The following is a 20,249-nucleotide window of genomic DNA, read 5'->3' as shown; positions in this document are numbered from 1 at the left end:
GCTGGGGTACAGGCCAGAAGTGGGGGGGTAAGAGGAACCACCAGAGACAGAACAGGGAGCAGAACAGGCAAACTGAGTGAAATACACTGCTGAGGGGAAGAGCTGGTGAGACAGGAGACATCTGCAGCACCATGTGGGTAACTCCCTGACCGGGTATGAACTTGTGCTGCAGAGGCTGCTGACAGCTTCACAGGTTGCATCTTTACCCCTTGTGCCACCAGGGAGGCCTCTGTGTGACCGATTTTTATCCCTATCTTTAATACTAGATTTATTTGCCAACACTCCAATACAAACTGCTCAGCTACGTACTCATTAAATGGTACCAGATATTAATTGCTAAAAGAAAATCTGTTATATACCCTCTTTCCATTTTAGAAATTACAAAGGAAACAGTTCTACCAACTCCCCTATTTTCAGATTCAGTCTAATAGAGGACAAAGAACAAAATGAGTCCGAAAAACTGTAGTCGAGAATCACTAGTCAGAGGACTTTCATGACATAAAGTCTGGATTTGCTGTGTTATGATCTCATTATACCTCTGAACTCTGCCTACAGGTATCTGTGGTAGGTTATGTTCATTTGAGACATCTCAACTGGGGACCTCCTGGTGTCACTGAGTGTCAGCTGGTGCTGGAGTTTGCTGCCTGCCTCCTTACCATGTCTAACGAAGTAGAAGCCAGCACAACGAATGGTCAGCCTGAGCAGCAGGCTGCCACAAAAGCACCGTCCAAGAAGGAAAAGAAGAAAGGTAAGGAGGAACACCCTGAAAGCCAATGAGGGGAGCTGATACAGTTGCTGCTGAAGAAGTATGAAGTTTAGGATCAAGAAAAAATTGGCCTTGCCTTGCCTCAACCTCGGCTTAGTCTCAGACTCTCCTACGTAGGAAGGCTGGATTGGCAGAGGAAATTGGTCCCTTCCATATATAACAAGACATAACTCTGAATCCTGTGGTTGCACCAACATGGGCACTGCCAGGAAGCTTTTGTAACATCTTGTTCAGCAGATAAATGCAGCGATTGATTATTAGTTATTATATGATTATCCTTCCATAGACTGTTTACCACTTTGCTTTACTGAAATTACCATTTTGTAAATATCAAAATCTTCACTGTATAGGAAACTCTTCTTTGGACCTGAAATCCCACTAGAAATTGCCAGACTCCTCATTCCATACCTTGAAAATATGTGGAGACTGGCTTGCCTTTTACTTCTAAGGTTTATCTCTGTTCCAGAGAAGCAATAGAAGTTATAAAGATGGGATAATTACCTTAAGGATTTTTGAAGTATTTAATCATAATTTCCTCTGCCTTATTGAGAGGGAAAAATGTTAAGTAAATTATGTTGTGACTTATTTTTCTGTTTAAATATAGTATTATCATCCTTATATTCTTAAATAAAAGTCTTTTTAAAAAAATAGTGATAAATATCCCCAAATATTCCACCACACCTATTCCGATAAGTTTCCTATGATTCAATCCATGTTGCATCTTTGAGAGTTTGTTTTTTCCCCATGTCCACTCCACACACAGAACATTATGGAACATGATGTTACTCAGAGGATCTAAGAATAAGGCAGGGTAGAATATAGAATATTTGCTCAATTGTAGTATATGTATACTACTTAGATTTGGAGATTCTGAACCTAATTTGGTCATACCAGCTGATATTTAAATGCAATTATAAATTTTCTTTCTTTTCTCAGGCTCTGAAAAGACAGATGAGTATCTCTTGGCCAGATTCAAAGGTGATGGTGTAAAATACAAGGCCAAGCTAATTGGTATTGATGATGTGCCAGATGCAAGAGGTGATAAAATGAGCCAAGATTCTATGATGAAACTAAAGGTAAAGGGGGAAGGAATGCTTTTCACCTTAAGCAAATGTTTAACAGGAAAAATTCCCACTTAACTATATCTCAATTATTTGAAAGAAAAACTTTTCCAATCACATAATTAGCCTGGGGTGCTGGATAGCTTTTTTCTCATTTTATAAGAAGCCATGTGTCTGCATATTTTGAGTGCTGTTCTAGAAACCTGATCGAACCAAGCATATATCAGGGCTCTAGATGAATTTTACCTTGGACACACTCACATTTTAGACCCTGGAACTATTCTGGCAAAATTCAGGACTCGGCGTGGAAACTCGTGTTCTCCATCAATCCTTCAGTTTTATTTTTAATTTTTAAATTCTAGTACTCTCACTATGTGACACTAATAAATCAAATACATAATACTTGTTAAATAAAATAAGGTCTAGGAGGACCATCTCTGAAGATCTAAGCCATTCCTCTTGCCTATATGAATGACTATTCTGCGGCCAAGAGAACTAGCATAGTATGTCTGGGCTCACATCGCTGTCCGGTGATGTCCTGGCTCTGTGCATCCTGTTGTCTCTCATGAAGGGTGCCTAACCCTTTCACAGGTGGAAACCAAGCTGAAAACAATGCTCACTGTCTTTAAAATGTTAGCTTTAAGTGCATTATAGTGTACTTAACTAGATTTTTCTTGTTTTCCCAATCTTATCAGGGGATGGCGGCAGCTGGTCGGTCTCAGGGACAACACAAACAAAGGATCTGGGTCAACATTTCTCTTTCTGGGATAAAAATAATTGATGAGAAAACTGGGGTAAGAATTTACTTTCATAGAAGATTTTTTAAGAAAACGATGGATGTGTTCATTAGCACATGGTGTGGTCCCCTCATTTCAGGCATTTTGAGATTATTGAAACATTTGATAACTCAGCTTGCAAACATATCTTTACTGGAATCTTTAGTCATTTCTGTGTTTAAAGTACTTTGCAATGATAATCAATTGTTGATAAAAATTTCTCCTAAAAGTATTCTTTTTTTTTTAACGATTTTATGTATGTATGTATGTATGTATTTATTTATTTGTTTGTTTGTTTATTTATACAAGCACTGGGTACAGTCAGAAGCGCGGGAGGGTGAGAGAATTCACCAGAGCCAGAGCGGGGAGCAGAGCAGGCAGAAGGACCAAAGTACACTGCTGAGGGGAGCAGCGGGCGGCAGGAGAGGTCTGCGCGCCATGTGGGACCCTTGCCCAGTGGCCGGGGATCGAACCAGGGCTGCAGAGGCTGCGGGCAGCTTCGCAACCCAGCGCTCAACCGCTGCGCCACCGGGGAGGCCCTAAAAGTATTCTTTCTATAAATATTAAAAGCCCTAGTTATTGCTTAGATTTGTGAAAAAAATAGAGTTCCCTTTCTCTGACACCTTTCTGACCACCTGAATCTGACAATTTGCTACTTAAATTCCAGCTCCCCTTCTTCCTTTTCAAAATTCTATAGAGAAAAAAGCTAGTTTATATTACTTTTCCAGCAGTAACAGGCAAAAAACAGAGTAGAAGGTAAGGAATCAAAATATATTCCGATTCCGGGCCTCCCCGGTGGCGCAGCGGTTGAGCGCTGGGTTGCGAAGCTGCCTGCAGCCTCTGTGGCGCCGGTTCGATCCCTGGCTGCTCCCCGGCCACTGGAGGAGGGTCCCACATGGCGCGCAGACCTCTCCTGCCGCCCGCTGCTCCCCTCAGCAGTGTCCTTCGGTCCTTCTGCCTGCTCTGCTCCCCGCTCTGGCTCTGGTGAATTCTCTCACCCTCCTGCGCTTCTGACTGTACCCAGTGCATGTATAAACAAAAAAACAAACAAACAAATAAAATAAATAAAGCATGCCTCTATAAAAAAAAAAATCCGATTCCTACCATTTTTTTATAATAGACATGAGTCTCAGATAATAGATGTGAAACTCCAGTCTGTGAGGACAGGTATGCTGTAAATATCACTTGGGTGTTTTATTTTGACCGCAAGGCACACAGAACTAGATTAATCCTAACAGCCAGTGTGTCATGCTCTGCATGGGTTTCAATCCTTAATTAATATTTTGATTAACATTTTGATCACAGGCAAATTTATTGGCTAACTAAGGCTAGAATATTACCTGTAAGACATCTACCTTTTTTTATTCTTCTTTCTTTTACTTGCTTCCTCAGGGTACATGATGTTACTCTATAAATGTAACCTTGCTCGTTTTTTGTGCTTGCTGTTTCTATCATAGATGAACATTCTTGCTTGCTTGTTTTGAGTCTTATCAAAAGCTATCATACTTCGTGTCTTCTTGATATTTTTCCTCTCAATTTCACAAAACATCTTGATATTCATCCACTTATACTGTCATCTGTAGTTCCTTTTCATGACTATAAAAATACTCTATTTCATCAAGGGATGGAAGACCTCCAATTACTACTTCAAGGCTGGGAAGACCTCCATTTACTACTTTACCCGTTCCTAGAAACATTCATTATCTAAAGTTCATAATGCGTCATCCAACATAGAGCCCTGGTCTCTTGCTCACCCATCCTACTGGTCCACATGCACCATGGACCCCATTCTCCCTCATCTCTCAACTTTCCCAAGCCCACCAGAGAATGGTGGCAGGTTTCCCTCAAACTTTCCAAGATACCCAATGCAAACTTTTCAATGGCCTTAGGTTTTTAGAAACAAAAGTCAAGACACATTCTGCCCATCTACAAATACCTTTGAAGAGTTGAGCCCTGCTGTCTGTTTCAAAAAATTGAGATAAAAAGAGATGAAGGAATAAAGAAAAAGGTGCTACTAAGCCAGTGTAACTCCTGCCACATGTAGCTCCTAGATAATGATGTTGATCATCTGTATGAGGTTGAGAAATACTTGATGGCAGCACTTGGTCACTTTCAGAATGTGCTGAAATTTCCCTGATCATGAGTTTTCATTCTGTACCCCCATGGTGACTCCTCTTGCTAAGTTATGCTGTTCACTTGAGTTTGTCTTTGAGTTTGGAAAGTAGACCTATTAGAGATTCTTTTGGGATGTGTCCCCAATTTCACTTTAGAAATTCTTGACCTCCCAATCCTCAGTGTGTTCTTGCTATGTGGCATCATATCTTTGGTATAGAGAGAATCAAGTATCAATATTTGAAGAAGAAACATTCTTCCCACCTTTGATTTCTACCCTTCCCTCCTTTTGGAGTCCTTCCCATCAAGGATCATTGTATATCTAGCCTAAGACCAAAAGCAAAAAAATCTTTTCTCTAAATGTTTTCTAATTTTTCCTATATTCCTAGGAATCTGATGCCTATTGTGCTAGCTGAAAATGGATTCTAGTTTTCTCAATAAATAAATTTATGTTCTTTTTCAGGTAATAGAACATGAACATCCAGTAAATAAGATTTCTTTTATTGCCCGCGATGTGACAGACAACCGGGCATTTGGTTATGTGTGTGGAGGAGAAGGCCAGCATCAGTTTTTTGCCATAAAAACTGGGCAACAGGTAAGGTCTAAGCCTTTAGGTAATCCTGAAAGTAGCCTTGTCCTCATGTAAGCATAGATGTGTATAACACTCAACTAGAGTCCTTGCTGGAATTGATCAGAGGTGCGAAATAAACAATGATTCAGATGATGACTGTTTTTGTTGGCCGAAGGCTATATTAAATGTCATTAATACCCGTGTAGTGTGTGACTCAAGTATTATTAAAAAGGACTTTCTCATAAGGTCAAATGTTGATTTTATAACAACAGTGAATTATTCCCAGAAACTAAGGAACTTGGCAAATGATTGTGGTACTTTTTGTTTTGTCTATATACTCATTAACCCTGCTGTCCTCCATGTATCTGGGGATGGGGTGGTGGTGATACTCCCATAAATCAAGGGAGCTTTAACAGCAAGGAGGGAATTGGCACTGACTAAAACTGATGGGGGACAAAGGAGAGAAAATGGTAAGATTAAAATACTGATAAAGATGCTTTCTCTTGCTTCAGGCTGAGCCATTAGTTGTTGATCTTAAGGATCTTTTTCAAGTTATCTATAATGTAAAGAAAAAAGAAGAAGAAAAGAAAAAGGCAAGTAATTCCTTATATCGACTTAAGAAACATGACTATATTCAGGATCATGTTTCAATGTTATGCAAACAGATTGCCTGGCTAGAGAGTTGGCTTCTATGCAGCGCCTCAAATTATAAAAATATGTTGTCTGTCTTCCCAATGGACCAATTGATAGATGGAGGCTCTTTTCATTTCTAGTCCCTGGCTCTTTAGTCCCTGTAACTTTTACATTAATTCTAAGGAAATAAGAAACTACTAATAACCCTATTCAGTTCCAGTATTGATATGAAAATTGGTGGGGGGATGTAGGGCAGAAATAATATGCAAGACTCTCTCTTCCTTTTACCTGGGAAGCCATGCATATATTATTCTGTAATTGAACTCTTTAACTGTAATTGCTCAGATCACTGAATTTGTGTTTTTCTTTTTAGATGGAAGAAGCCAACAAAGTAGGAGAGGTAAATCTGCAACTTTTCTCCTTGTACCGTGTGCATGTGATGTGTATAAGCCCTTGTCTGCTACCTACCCGAGCACCCTTCTAGTTCATTACTATGTGCTGATGACCCCTCTGCTGATGGAAGATGTGCAAGTGAATGATTGATGCCTAAATAAATCATAATTGCTTAGGAAGCCGTACTACAGGAAGTTAAATTAAACCCTTAAATATTTGCCATCTTTTCAGAATGGGAACGAGTCCCTACTGACTTTTGATGAACAAGCTAACAAACTGAAATTGGTATGTATGTGATGCTTTATGATTATTGTTTATCTGAATATGGGTTCTACTTCCTATAGATATTGCTAATGCCAAATCTGTATAGAATCTATATGAAAATTCAATTGCAACATCCAGTTTCCTAAACATTACTATAACATTCATGTCTATATTCAAAGTAATTTTTTTAGTAGACACATCTGAATCTAATCTGAATACCTTTCTAATGGTGTGGACCAGATGGATTTGTTTGGGGACATGTCTACACTTCCTGACCTAAATAGCCTAATATCAAATGGGCATTAGTTAAATGAAAATCCAGCTGTGACAATATTTTCCTAAACTTTTGTTTAGGAAACAATTTTAAAAATATACAAAGTAACCTTTTTTAGTAGATACATCTGAATCTAATTCAAATACTTTTTTAAGGGTGTTGACCAGATGGATTTGTTTGGGGACATGTCTACACCTCCTGACCTAAATAGTCCAACAGTAAGTCTCTGTTTTTAAATTTGCAATGTAATGGAAATGGCATCTATAAATCAAATTGGCAATTACCTGGAAATCTTGATTATCTCACTAAAACTTGGTGACTGCTGATTTTTCTACAGAAAGTGTAAATGAATACTAGAACAAATTTACATTTAAGTCACCATGATAACCTACCAGCACTAATTCAGACATATTAATATTGCTTAGAAGTTAAATCTGAGCAATAGGTCAGGCAATGTAGTCCTTTTTGATATGACTTAGGATCTGCAGGAGCTGAATAATAATCTTTGGCATAAGCCTATTTGAAGGAAGTATGTTTGTTAGATAATTCTTTGTAAAGCCTTCTGGCCTCTTTCCTTCCCCTCCTTTATTGTTATAATTCTTTGTAAGCCTCTGGCTTCTTTTTCTTTTCCCCTTTATTGGTATTTAGCAGCATAAGGTTGGTGTGAAGTAAGAATTAAAACAAACAAGTTATGTTTAACAAAATTCTGTCCTTATTTTAAAAAAATTGCTCATTTTTTACAAGATATCATAATGTATCAAGTTTTCTTAATTTTGCTTGATCCATCACAACTCTGTGAGAATGGAGCAATGCTTTCCTTTACAGATAAGGAAACGGTGGTTCAGAAGGGAACTCAGTTACTGAAGTAAGAGGTCCAGATTCAAGGTTTATGTCCAAGTGCTCAGGCCTTACAAAAAAGACCTCAAGTGAAATTACCTGTGTGGTATTTTGAATAATGTCTTGCAACTTCTATTATTTATTCAACAATTCCTTGACTACCTGCTCTTAGCAAGGCACAGAAGTGAGTGAGATGCATAACGTCAATGACTCATGGAGTGTACTATCAACTGGGGAGCCCAGCATTAAAACTAGTCACAAAGACTATTAATTGATATTAATTACAGGGAATTTATCTGTTTAGAGATTCAAATAATGCCTGAGTGAGTTTTGGAACTTGAACATAAGAGAAGGTAATAGATGGGAAGAAAGGAAGGCAATAATTAGACAAAAAGGATATCAATCTAGAAAAATGGGGAGAAATTATCTATGTAGGAGTCTATATCAGGGAATTGTCAAGCAAGTGTACATGACTAATATGATACAATTTCAAACCGCTGCAGACTGAAGACTAGGTAAGAGTCTCACTTCCAGAATACTGCATAAAATAAAGGATAAAAAATGTTAAAATAAAAATTAAAGGATAAATGATACAGGGAAGGACCAGGAGCTATGTACCTTCTTCTCTACCCCCAACTCCATGAAATTTCACAATGCATAATAACATTTCAGAGGCCCACAAAGCCTCCAGTATAGAAGTCTGTTTAATATTCTTTGAAGCAATGGGGCTTATCACTTATCTATAGGAACTTTATCATGTTGGTGCCATTCTAAGGACAAACTTTTTGGACTACTGGATTAGATAACCCTGAAAGACCCATCATAGCTATGAGGTCCTTTTGATTCCTAGGCAATGTTGTCTTCCATGAGTAGCTCCCTCCCCAAAGTAAATCAGTATGTCCCTACTTTCCAAATATTCCTGACATTTAAACAAGAATATTGAAAAATATCAAAGATCTCAAAATATGAAGTGGAATGTGAATTCTAGGCAAGGAAACTCTGTTTAACATGCTTCTGTAGACTTCTAGAAAGTTCTGAAGAAGGAAATGAAAAACAGCATGGGTAATTCTGAGTCTCCTTTATACTATATTTCATGCAGTCTAAGAATTTTAGTTTATAGAAATAAATACAAATTTTAGGCAAACTAGCAATAAATTAAAATAATAAATACCATCAAAGTAGATGGTATCTGGTAAGTAAAGAACACTAACAGTGCACATAGGTACTGGTTGAAATTTGTCAACTTGTACTTACATATTTGACTCCATGTTCACAAGTTATAAAAGGTATCTCTCCATTCCTGTGAACATGTACATTCAAGTCCTACAATAATTGTTCTGGAAGACATGAGAAGAGGAAGAAATCTAAATTACCTAGACTGTATTAGTGGTTCCTTGATATACCCCTTTTCTCAATTTTTGAAAAATAGTATCAGGAATTTCAATTAAAATTTATGTTGCAAACTAAGTGGCATCATGTTGAATGCAATGCAATTTTTATTGGAAAACCACTTGGGTAATCAATACATTTCCATATTAATATCAAAACAGAACCAAAAAAGGAAAGAAATATAAAAAAGCATTCTCTCTAGTTTTAAAAACTTGACCATTTGAAAACGGTTATTATGACCAAACCGTCAGGCATGACCCCCATCAAGGAGGTTAAATCTAGTATAGAGATCAATCAGGAGATAAAGCACAAGTGTCATGTATACATAAGATGTTGATTTGAATTGTGTCTTTAAAGTCTGTAGGAAAATAACGAGTTGGCTAGAATACGCTACATCCTATCGTGGATTGTTTTGAAAGTCCATCTAATGAAGTTTAATTTAGTAAAGTAAGTAGCAGGAAGGGGAAAGTCCAGGTGTGGGAACTGGAACAGTTAGGTGAAATTAGTGAGATTAGTTACCCGAAGAGTTAGGCTGTGGGGCTCAGTATTTAAGCTTCGTGCCAACAACTCTTCAGTACCCTACTTGTCCCACTTCTGGGAGCTCTTAAGGCCTGCACTTCACATTTATGTCACTGGTGCTTGTCTCTCAGGTGCTCAAATAATGCCAGGTAGATACAGTGTTTATAATTCAACAGTTAACGAAGTCTTGATCAAGGGGATGGATGAACACTTGTACATCTTTGAGTTGTAGCCAGTGAACTAGACTTTTTAATGTTGAATAACAACAAACCCAACCTGAGGAAAGCCTTATACATTTTACTTATAGGGTGATTATTCAGAAGTCTAACACTGTGGCTCCTGTTTGGTGTCCTAAGAGCTTCTTCTGAAGTATTTGAAAAGGAGGACACTACCAGCTGTGAACACCCAACTGTTCTAACCCAGAGGTGGCGCATAATAAATCAATAAATACTGAAATCACAAGCTTTTGTAATACATTTTGTCCTACCTTTTGATTGCTGAAGATCCCTCCATTAAGAGATATTCCAATCCATTTCTTTGATTATTTTTTTTTAATTATAAGTTCTTTCTTCTGACAAATTCTTCTGGTTATAAAGCAAAAACCTGAATTTTAAAAATTGTGTCTTTATACCTCACATTAAAGGAAGCCAAAGGACAGCATGACAGTCAGGTCTGATGGAGGACCTCAACTTTCTAAAAATTTTGTTTTTTTTCTTATAGCCAAGGAGGACTATTCAAGCCCCCTTTTCACCTGTAAGCTTGAGAATTTTATATTCCCTTGAGGTTGTTTTTGTCTCAGTTGTCAAAATATTTAGTAATCTGCTCAGGGGAATGCTGTATCTCTAACAGCCATTTTACCAAGGCATTTTCCAGGTTTGTATTCTTCTGTGATAGCATAGTTAGGGATTTAATTGGCCAAAATCAGTCAAAAGGAAGGTCTGAGATTATAGCAGCTCTATCTCAGATGAACCCCAGTTTATGTCATTGACTTGAATAAAGACAGGTCAGATTTATCAAATTTGCTACTTTTTATATGAGGATGTCTTACCTAACAAATAAGAGTCGAAATAATAAACATACCAGAAAAATGATAGAGGGGATAGAATTTGTAGAGTTTTGCATTTAATATGTCTTTCAAATTAAATTATAAACCCACAGATTATATTATATATAAATTAAAGGGAAATTAAAGATTGGTTGACTTTATCCATTAAGTACATGAGGCAATTGTCACAACACAGACCACTCTAAGCTATCTTATGACAACCTATTATATGATGTTAGATTATATCTGCATTTTTAAAAAGATTTATTTATGTATACAAGCACTGGGATACAGGCCAGAGATGTGGGGGTGGGGAATGAGAGGATTCACCAGAGACACAATGGGGAACAGATCAGGCAGACTGACTGAAGTACACTGCTGAGGGGAGCAGCTGGTGAGACAGGAGAGGTCTGCTGCACCATGTGGATCAGCCCTGGCTAGGGATCAAACTTGTGCTGCAGTGGCTGCGATTAGCTTCGTAGTGCTGACACTTAACCCCTTGTGCCACCAGGGAGGCCCTATATCTGCATTTTTGAGTATCATTTTCTTCAAAGCATATAAACAGAGTATGTACAAAGGGGAGACTATCATGATAGGATAAAGTTTAGCTAATACCTTCAAAAAGATCCTTAAGTATTTACAAAGTCATATATAATAGGCTATGGTGTAAAGGGTAATCTATTCCCTACCTTCAAAAGATAAGCCAGGTACAGAGAAATATATTTGACCTTAACTTTCCTCACAATTGGGACTATAAACTATGAATATATTTGTCAGTGGATTGACCAGTTGGGGTCCCACAGAAGAAACTTATCAGGTCGGTGGCTGAGCTAGGTTTCTGATGTCATTTCTTCTTTTGAGCTTAATACACTTGGATAATTGGGTAGAGTGACTCCCAATGAACTCCCTTTAAGACTTTCAAAGGCATGAATTGAAACAACAATGACCATGAACTCAGTCAGTCTATAAGGGTGAGTGGAGACTTGACTAAAATAAACAACTAAGATTTCACCAGTAAAGATGAGACTTAAAGAGAATGGAAAGGGAATAGGAAGACCTATTCTACAATGAGTAAATGCACCTAGGGAGGTGATGAGAGGTAGTAATAATGATCAACCAGTTTGTCAAGACCAAACGTCAACGGAAATTTTGATAATCATGGTCATTTTATGAGCGTTCTCATTTGAAGGCACAAAATGGACTAACACTTTCTTTTTTTTTTCTTTCCAAATATGATAGGAAAGCAAAGATATCCTGTTAGTGGATCTAAACTCTGAAATCGACACCAATCAGAATTCTTTAAGAGAAAATTCATTCTTAACAAACGGCATCACCTCCTGCTCCCTCCCTCGACCAAAGCCTCAGGCATCTTTCTTGCCTGAAAATGCCTTCTCTGCCAATCTCAACTTCTTTCCCACCCCTAATCCTGATCCTTTCCGTGATGATCCTTTTGCACATCCAGACCAATCAACACCCTCTTCGTTTGATTCTCACAACTCTCCAGATCAGAAGAAAGAGAATTTGAGTAGCTTGTCTTCTCCACTGAGTAACGGGCCTCTGAATGGGGATGTTGATTACTTTGGTCAGCAATTTGACCAAATCTCTAACCGGACTGGCAAACAGGAAGCTCAGACAGGCCCATGGCCCTTTTCGAGTACGCAAACACAGCCAGCAGTGAGAAATCAAAATGGGGTATCTGAAAGAGAACAGAACGGCTTCCATGTCAAATCCTCCCCGAACCCTTTTGTGGGAAGCCCTCCCAAAGGACTCTCTGTACCGAATGGCGTAAAACAGGACTTGGAAAACTCTGTCCAGTCCTCACCACAAGACTCCATTGCCATTATCCCACCTCCACAAAGTACCAAACCAGGAAGAGGCAGAAGGACTGCTAAGGTGAATTGTCTTCTCCACATAACCATTGGCAGAATGCATGTTCGTTACCAAAGGGTGGTGTGATGCAAGCTCTCTCTTTCCTGCTGCTATTGTAGTTTCCCGTGTGGCTGTGAAATAGAAGGTGGGATAAGACACACCGTTCTCCAGGAATACCTTCCTCTAATCGCTTCTTACTCAACAGTGTTTGTCACGCCCTACTTTCCGTTTGCATGCCTTGTCACTTCTTATTAACTAAACACAAGTTTTTTCCATTTTTTTATGCTGCTATGCTTCTGTACCTCGGGTAAGTTTGATCATCGTGTTCTGGAAGGGGAGGGTAAGGGTCTTGTGATTCCTTTTATCCCTTCCCCACACTAACACACACCCCCAAGCAGCTCCCACATGGCATTAATGTCCGAGGTGTTGGTGTAAAACTCCTAAGTTTGCTCCTCTTTTAAATACTTACTAAATGATTCATTGTCTCATTGTCTTAAAAGAAACTGATGTATTTACTATTACCACTTCATTGCAAAGCAGCTGCAAATGCAATTGCTCTAGGTGTCTTTCTCTTTGGAATATGCAGGCCAATGATTAGCCTAAAGTATCATCTTATGCAAACTGATTTCAAATTCAATGGAATGATCAAAAATAGTTAGATGATATATTTATAATTTTCCTTGCTTTCTGAAAGCTTTAAGCGTTAGCTTGTAAGGAGACCAGACCAAAACAAATCTGCAAATAAGCAAATTAGATTTCACTTTAAACATACCCATGGTGTCAGTTACCGACACCCAATATGCTGTTCTTTGCAGGGATATGTCTCTCTCACTCTCTCCTTTTTTTAATTTTTTATCTTTTTTTAATGATAGGTTATTAATAACAGAAAAAATTCTTTCTGTGGTTCTCAAACTTAAGGTACACAGTAGGAGCAGAATAAAGCTGCATCTCATGGTTACTGATGACTCTTGTATCTCCCTCTCTGCCCTGTCAGTCTCCAGCAAATGATTTGCTTGCATCAGACATCTTTGCTCCTCCCGTCTCAGAATCTCCAGGCCAGACTTCACCTACAGGACAGTCTGCAACTGCACAGCCCAACCCTCTGGATCTCTTCAAAACAAGTGCTTCTGCCTCAGTGGGGCCCCTTGCAGGTCTAGGTAGGTGTGAGAGATGGAGTTAGGATGGATTCTGTTACTTCCACTCACAAGATGATGATGCACAGGAAGAAGTCACTTCGTTTCCTGAAGTCCCCAGGGCATACAATTTAAGCATCCTAGGGGAACGCTTCCCCCACTCTTCCTTAGGTAGAAATCTACCCCCATTTGGTACTCTTGGCTCATAGTAGAAATTTGGCTCCTTGGGTTTGGCATGTGAGAAGTGATCCATTTTTAGTTTTGCACTTACCAACGGGTACTGGTTTCCCAGAGATAAGCATAAGCTATTCTGCAGTCAGACCAGCATAATGGAGAAAAGGGCTTGAGATGAGAGAGCCTTGTCTGTGTCTCCACTGGAAAAAGTAGCAACATGCATGTCATGTATGTACAAGCTTGTCATTACCAGATGGAAGTTCTATCCCTTTTAAGCTCCTAGCCCTCTTGGAAGGATTATATACCCCAATGGGAATTAAGTCTGAAGCCAGTGAAAGTCATCGAAAGAACATTCTAGGTTCTGAACCCCATTCCATTCTAGGCAGATGGTGGATGTGGGATAGGCCTATATCCAGATCAGTTTGGCTTACTCAGTGTTTTAATAGAGTTAGAAGGTATTGGAATCTGAAGTTGAAAAGACCAAAGAAATAAGGGAAGAGGTGGGGTTTTCTCACACACCTAAGATGTGCTGCTGCTGTCATTCCCAAATGTTCATTAGCCCATGTGAGCCTCTGAGCCACCTGCAGGGCAGTGGGGGCATTCACCTCTGAGAGCTGGCCCTGTTGCTCACTGTCCACAGCCTCCAGAAGCATTTTCAGAAACCCCAGCAGTAGTCTTTGCTGTCCTGATGGGGATTCCCTTTCCCTTTCTGCTTCTTGGCACCTCTGCAAGCTCCACATAGACTCCAGCTCTGGGAGAACAGCTGAAGAGGGACTCTCCTTATCTTTGTAAAACTTTACTGTATCTGCTTCCTGCAGAGTCAATCATCAGGACTCTGAAGGACTCTTTTTTTTTTCTCTGCCACTTTCCTGCAGAAGAAAATATTTGGGTCCTTTCATATTATATCAGTTTAATCATACCTGGAGCACAGTGGCAAGAAGGGGCCTAGAGCCCAACTGCAGGGTGCCCAAAATCCATGTGGGTGCAAGCCAGCTTGTCCCAGCTCTCTACTTGCATTTCACCATCAAGAGAATCTCCCTAAGCCTTCATGTCTCTTGGGGGCTTCTCCCTGTGTGCATCACTCTTTTCCTGCACCCCAACTGGAGCTGATCTGTGCTTTTCTTTACAGAAGGGTAGAGACCTTACAGGCAGTGCCCAAGACTAGATCTCATCACAGAGCTTTGTAGTCTAATATCAATGCCCTGAGGAAATTTTACAGCCAATATTTAACAAGTCAGCCTGAAAATACAGCTGGTCCCTATAACTGTTAATTTATTCAGAGGAAGGGAAGAGATTTGGCTAGGTGCCCCTGGTGAGGCCTTGGGATAGACAACTGCAGAATACTGATGACTCTTCCACGTTTGGACATGGATCTCAAACTGAGCTCTACAGTATAGCCCCTGTCCACTCGCAGGGATCCTCAGCCAAACCATGGAAGGTTGTAGGTCTGGCTTCCGCTAGACCCAGCTGGGGGACTGTCTCCTCTGGAGAACTGGGGGGTGGGGAGAGGCTATTGTTGAAAGCTGAGTCTTCAGCTTTGACTAACTACTCTGTGTTTTAATCTAGCATCAGAAGGTAATAAAATTAACTTTTCATACCCACACTCTCTTTTTTTTTTTTTCTTATTGCCCCTACTTTCTCCAGGGGACCTTAAATGTCTTGGAAGCACAATGCGTGTAATCTGGTAGATGGGAAAGAGGGCAGCCATCAGTATATACTAAGAAAGTCATTAATTTCTAGAAAAATTTTTTTTCTTTTTCCACCATTCTACTATCTGTCTATGACAAAAGTCACACATTTTCCTAAGGGATGACAACAAAAATGATAAAATTCTACCCTACTTATTATTTTTGAGTGACTGACTTTGGTTTAAAAAGTTTTAAATAGATTTCTTTTAAAACACTAACAATGACTTAGTTCAAAATAAACCCACTTTTAGAAGCCTACAAGAATTTCCTCCATCAGTTATGAAAGGAATATGTTTAATTTTTAGTGTAAATTAAGTCTAATTTCTCTATCTATGAAAACTGTTTGAATTAGCATTTCAATAAAAAAATAAAGGTCCTGTCCCTGGATGCCAAAAAAGCACCACAGAAGGATGGGGTGCTGGATTCAGAGTCAGTACACCCAACTTTTAGTCTCCACTGTCACAGACTGTGACCTTCCCGATTTAATAATTAATCTTCTTAACCCCACTCATTTCTGTGAGCACACCATGATGAGATGGGTTGGAGTTAAGTAAGAACAATCTTCAATATTAAGAAAATCCAAGATAAACTTTCTTAACACATTGGTCTCTGAAAATCATCTTCAAAACATTTCTTACTCTGGAAACAAAAACATCCCTTACTCGAGTTTGAAGGCCTTTTCTGAATGGGGTGAGAAAGCTTTTACAACTAAATAACACTCTGCTTCTAAGCTCAAAGCAAGTAGGTTTTGAGAGCAGAACATCATTTATAAATAGGAACCGGGCGGAATTTAGTTCTTCTGCTGGTGATGACAGTTTAACTGGGTCGTTGATACTTAAAGAGGCAGGAGAGAAAATGCTCTACATATTACAGTAAGATGGGGGGAATGAGCCTCTCAAAATAGGAGGGGAGCAAACATGGTAGTGACAAGGATTTTAGTGATTTCACTGATTCCTGCTCCGTGCGGCAGGGGTACAGGAGAGAGAACGATCCCTCCACAGCGCTCAGATGCCTGGACACAGGTCACTGGTTACCTGGGAAGGTATTACCCTCACATGGTCTTCTCTCTCTCCCTTCCCCCTTCAAATACTCTGTTCTAACTTCTGTCAAGATTTAGTGAGTGACACATGGCAGGCAGCACTTTTATTTGAAACAGCTCTCCCATGATAACCAGACTTTCCTCTATTTTTATATATGAAAGTCTAAAACTATTTTGGCATCAGCTAAATTTTATCATCCCTTAATATAGCTGTGTCAACCTTGGCAGCAGCAAAAAGCAAGGAAATTTTGAAATGGTTTCTTCAGGACACAAGCCTTTAGCAGCCTCATACACACACATGATAGCTGGTTTGTGTAAGACCCCAGACATGAATCAGCTGCAGTGAAAAACTCACATCGGTGACTCAGAGTGCCCAAAGGGGCATCTTAATTAACTACTTCATAACCAGTGTGGTTTGTATTTGTAAATATAACACTTAATAAATAAGTCCATACCACTTATAGACCCTGTTCTATTTGAAATGCACTCTCTCTCTCCACACACATACACACACATGTATGCATGTATGTACTATGTATACATATATATGATAAAGGCACACTTTTTTCATGACTAGATACTGCTCTATACTACTCATATATTGAGACAAGCTTTTTTTTAAAAAATCATATCAAAAAGAACATGAACTTTGAAATGTAGCCAGCACTGGAATGCTAACTATGCTATTTAGCTGGTTAAAGTTTAGTGATTGATGTATAGTGATTAAATCCCTTGAAGCCCTGATTTTGATGTCATCCTCAAAACTTGAAGGTGTTGGCCAATAGATGCTTCTACAAATACTCCCTTTTTGTTCTTTCTGAAACTCAAGAATTCTGTTTCATGCTTGTTTTCTGAGAAGTCCTCTCTCCCTCTTCCTTCAGGTGGTGTGCCAGTTGCACCCCCTCAGACAGCACCCTGGAGCCCAGCATCTTTAGTCTTCAATCAGTCCACTCCAGTGGTCCCAGGAGCCCTGATGGGTGGTCAACCTGCAGGATTTGGTCAAGCAATCGTTTTTACCGCAAACCCACCTGTGGCAGGTTGGAGCCAGCCTTCATCCTACGCAGCTTCACCTTCCCCTCCAGCCCCTGCTGTTTGGGGCCCATCAGCATCAGTGGCACCCAATGCTTGGTCATCAACAAGTCCTTTGGGGAATCCTTTTCAGGATATTTTCCCACCACCCTCTGGGAATGCCCAGTCCTCTTCTATGCTCTCCTCTCTCCTGGCCACTCCTCCTCAACCACCTCCCAGAACGGGCCCCCCAAAGGACATCTCCAGTGATGCCTTCACTGCCTTGGACCCTCTTGGGGATCGAGAAGTCAAGGAAGTGAAAGAAATGTTTAAAGACTTCCAACTGCGGCAACCACCTGCTGTGCCCGCAAGGAAGGGAGAGCAGTCTTCTGGGACTTCAAGTGCCTTCTCCAGTTATTTCAACAGCAAAGTTGGCATTCTTCAAGAGAATGCAGACCACGATGACTTTGATGCTAATCAGCTGTTGCAAAAAATCAATGGTAAGCTACCCACACTCTGCCTGTTGTTCCAACTATACCAACCTGTACTTCCGCAGTCATATGGGCCTATAGTCCCTCAGGTGAACCCTCTCCCACCTACCGAAAACTTTGCTCTCTCTTTCTCTTTTGTCATCAGTTGTTATGGAGACAACCGTTGACCTTATGGTGCTAATTTACCTTAGTTAACTGCTTCTAAGGACTGGCCCAATGCTGCCCTCTTGTGACAATACTTAAAAGGGCTGCCAAATCATTGATACAAAATGGGTGGTGGTACCTGGAGGGCCGTATAATAAAGCCTCAACCATACATATTCCATGGACCTATGTGGGGGAATTCTGAATCTCCTCCACTTCAGGTAAATGTGCATGGCTTCTGTGATAAATTTGCCTGTTATAAGCACTGGAGTTACTAGTATTTTGGTGGTGATTTTTGTTCCACTGATATATATTTCAGAAAGTATGGAACTAAATTTCAAAAAGTCTTTCCAGAGAACAGTATATATCACCTATATTTGGGGAAATCTTTTTGTCAACTGATTTCTCGGGTTTTTACCTTCTAGAACCACCAAAGCCAACTCCCAGACAAAGTGCCCTGCCAGTTACCAAATCTGCTGACAATGCATTTGAGAACCCTTTCTCTAAAGATTCTTTCAGTTCATCACAAGCCTCTGTAAGTATCAACCACTAGAAGTTCCAAAGTCCATGCCTCACAGAGATACCACCACCTGGATTAGCCTTGCTTGTCTATTGATTTTTTGATGGTAAAACATGGTTAAATGAGATTGATCATTGAGAACCATCACAACTTAAACATCAACTCAAAGTAGAGAAAGATTGTTTCTGTAGGATTTCTATCCTGCTTGAGAAAACTATACCATATAGAGAAAGCCCTTTGTTTTTTCACTTAACCTAGCTTATTAAAGCATTTTGAGAGAAAATTAAGCCAAAATACTTCTTAAGAAATCTTCCAAAGATTTAATTTCCTAACTTCCCACCCATACTGCCTTAGCTCCTAAAAATCATACTCCCCATTAGGGGAGGACAGATTCACCTGAGCCTTGGTCTAGAAGTAAATAATAAATGTATACAACCAGTTTTTATTGTGCAGGAAAGCACAAATCACTAGAGTTCCATGTAATATCTCATTCGCCCTTAACCTAAGTAATGTTTTAAAGAATTTGAGAAATCTTAATTTTAGGGTTATTTTTATAACTGCTATTTTACCTATTAGTGGATGGTTTTATCTCCTAGATGGTTTCTCCTCAATCTGCATCTTCTGATGTATATAGGGATCCTTTTGGAAATCCTTTTGCCTAACTTCCGTAAGTAGAAGGTTTTATTATTCTTACCGTGGGGAATTTGGTGAAAAAATGTGGCACAGGGTGTGAGAGAGAAATTGCAATTTTAGAATTGGGAAGAAGTAAAAGCTTTAATTTAGAAGGAAATAGATATAATGGAAATCTTTACTTAGCTAACTCAGTAATACTAGACATTTTAGAAATCTTATACTTACAAAAAGTAGTAATGTAACTGTAAGGATATGGTCTCCTGTTATATTCTTTGTTTTGATATTTCAATTATAAGTAGAAGTTAAACTAAATAAATACATCACAACTTTCTAGTTACCTTACTATTAAAGCTTTTGCAAAGTTCCTAGTAGTAACTGGTTTCCCTTAGAAGGTACAAAATCAGAAGACTAACCAACAGGTCAGTTAAACAGAGGACGGTCACAGCTCTTCTGCCCCCACCCCTAAATCAACATATATTTCTTTGTGAGGGGACCCAAAATTAGTCTGAAATAGTTTGATGGTATTAAACCCAAAAGTGGTGACAACTGCCAATACCTTCAAAAGCAGTACAAGTTCCAGTGACTCTACAGCTTGATTTTTCTGGCTAGAGGATTTTTTCCTAGGTAAGTTAGCAGGTATAACCAGCTCCCACTGAGACCCAGGGAGGGCCATTGAGACATCTTTCTCCACAGTGAGTGTCAGAAACTTTTTCTGTTCTGAAAGCTTGAAATTAGTGGGGAAAATGAGGCCTATCCACATTTTAGAAAAGGGAGGACAGAGTTGATGAGGTGGAAAACAAGACTTATCTTATTTAGTCCTGCCCCATTCATGTCTTGACCCAATGATAATTTAATTATTTTAGGTAAATAAAACTCTTCTAAAAATTGAGATTACTTGCAATTTGGATCAT

At 39.3% G+C, this 20,249-nt stretch overlaps 1 protein-coding gene across 4 annotated transcripts; it reads left to right on the top strand.

The window, feature by feature from the left end:
- Positions 1-657: 657 nt before the first annotated feature.
- Positions 658-19,367, top strand: DAB2 (DAB adaptor protein 2; the record flags this gene model as incomplete). 4 transcript variants are annotated; one of them, XM_084233062.1, is made up of 13 exons in its annotated part: positions 658-748; positions 1,703-1,842; positions 2,523-2,621; positions 5,179-5,310; positions 5,799-5,879; positions 6,293-6,319; positions 6,544-6,597; positions 7,006-7,068; positions 11,880-12,533; positions 13,504-13,666; positions 17,425-18,051; positions 18,611-18,720; positions 19,302-19,367. In XM_084233062.1, the coding sequence occupies 13 exons, from the start codon at positions 658-660 to the stop codon at positions 19,365-19,367; spliced, it is 2,307 nt and encodes a 768-aa protein (XP_084089188.1). The 4 variants fall into 4 exon arrangements, with proteins under 4 accessions (XP_084089188.1, XP_084089189.1, XP_084089190.1 ...); XM_084233063.1 differs by lacking the exon at positions 7,006-7,068; XM_084233064.1 differs by lacking the exon at positions 11,880-12,533.
- Positions 19,368-20,249: the final 882 nt, after the last annotated feature.

This window comes from Talpa europaea (genome assembly GCF_964194135.1).
Source record: "Talpa europaea genome assembly, chromosome: 5".
Taxonomy (NCBI): Eukaryota; Metazoa; Chordata; class Mammalia; order Eulipotyphla; family Talpidae; genus Talpa; species Talpa europaea.
Note: the sequence above shows the minus strand (reverse complement) of the source record. Positions and strands in the feature narration are given on the sequence as shown.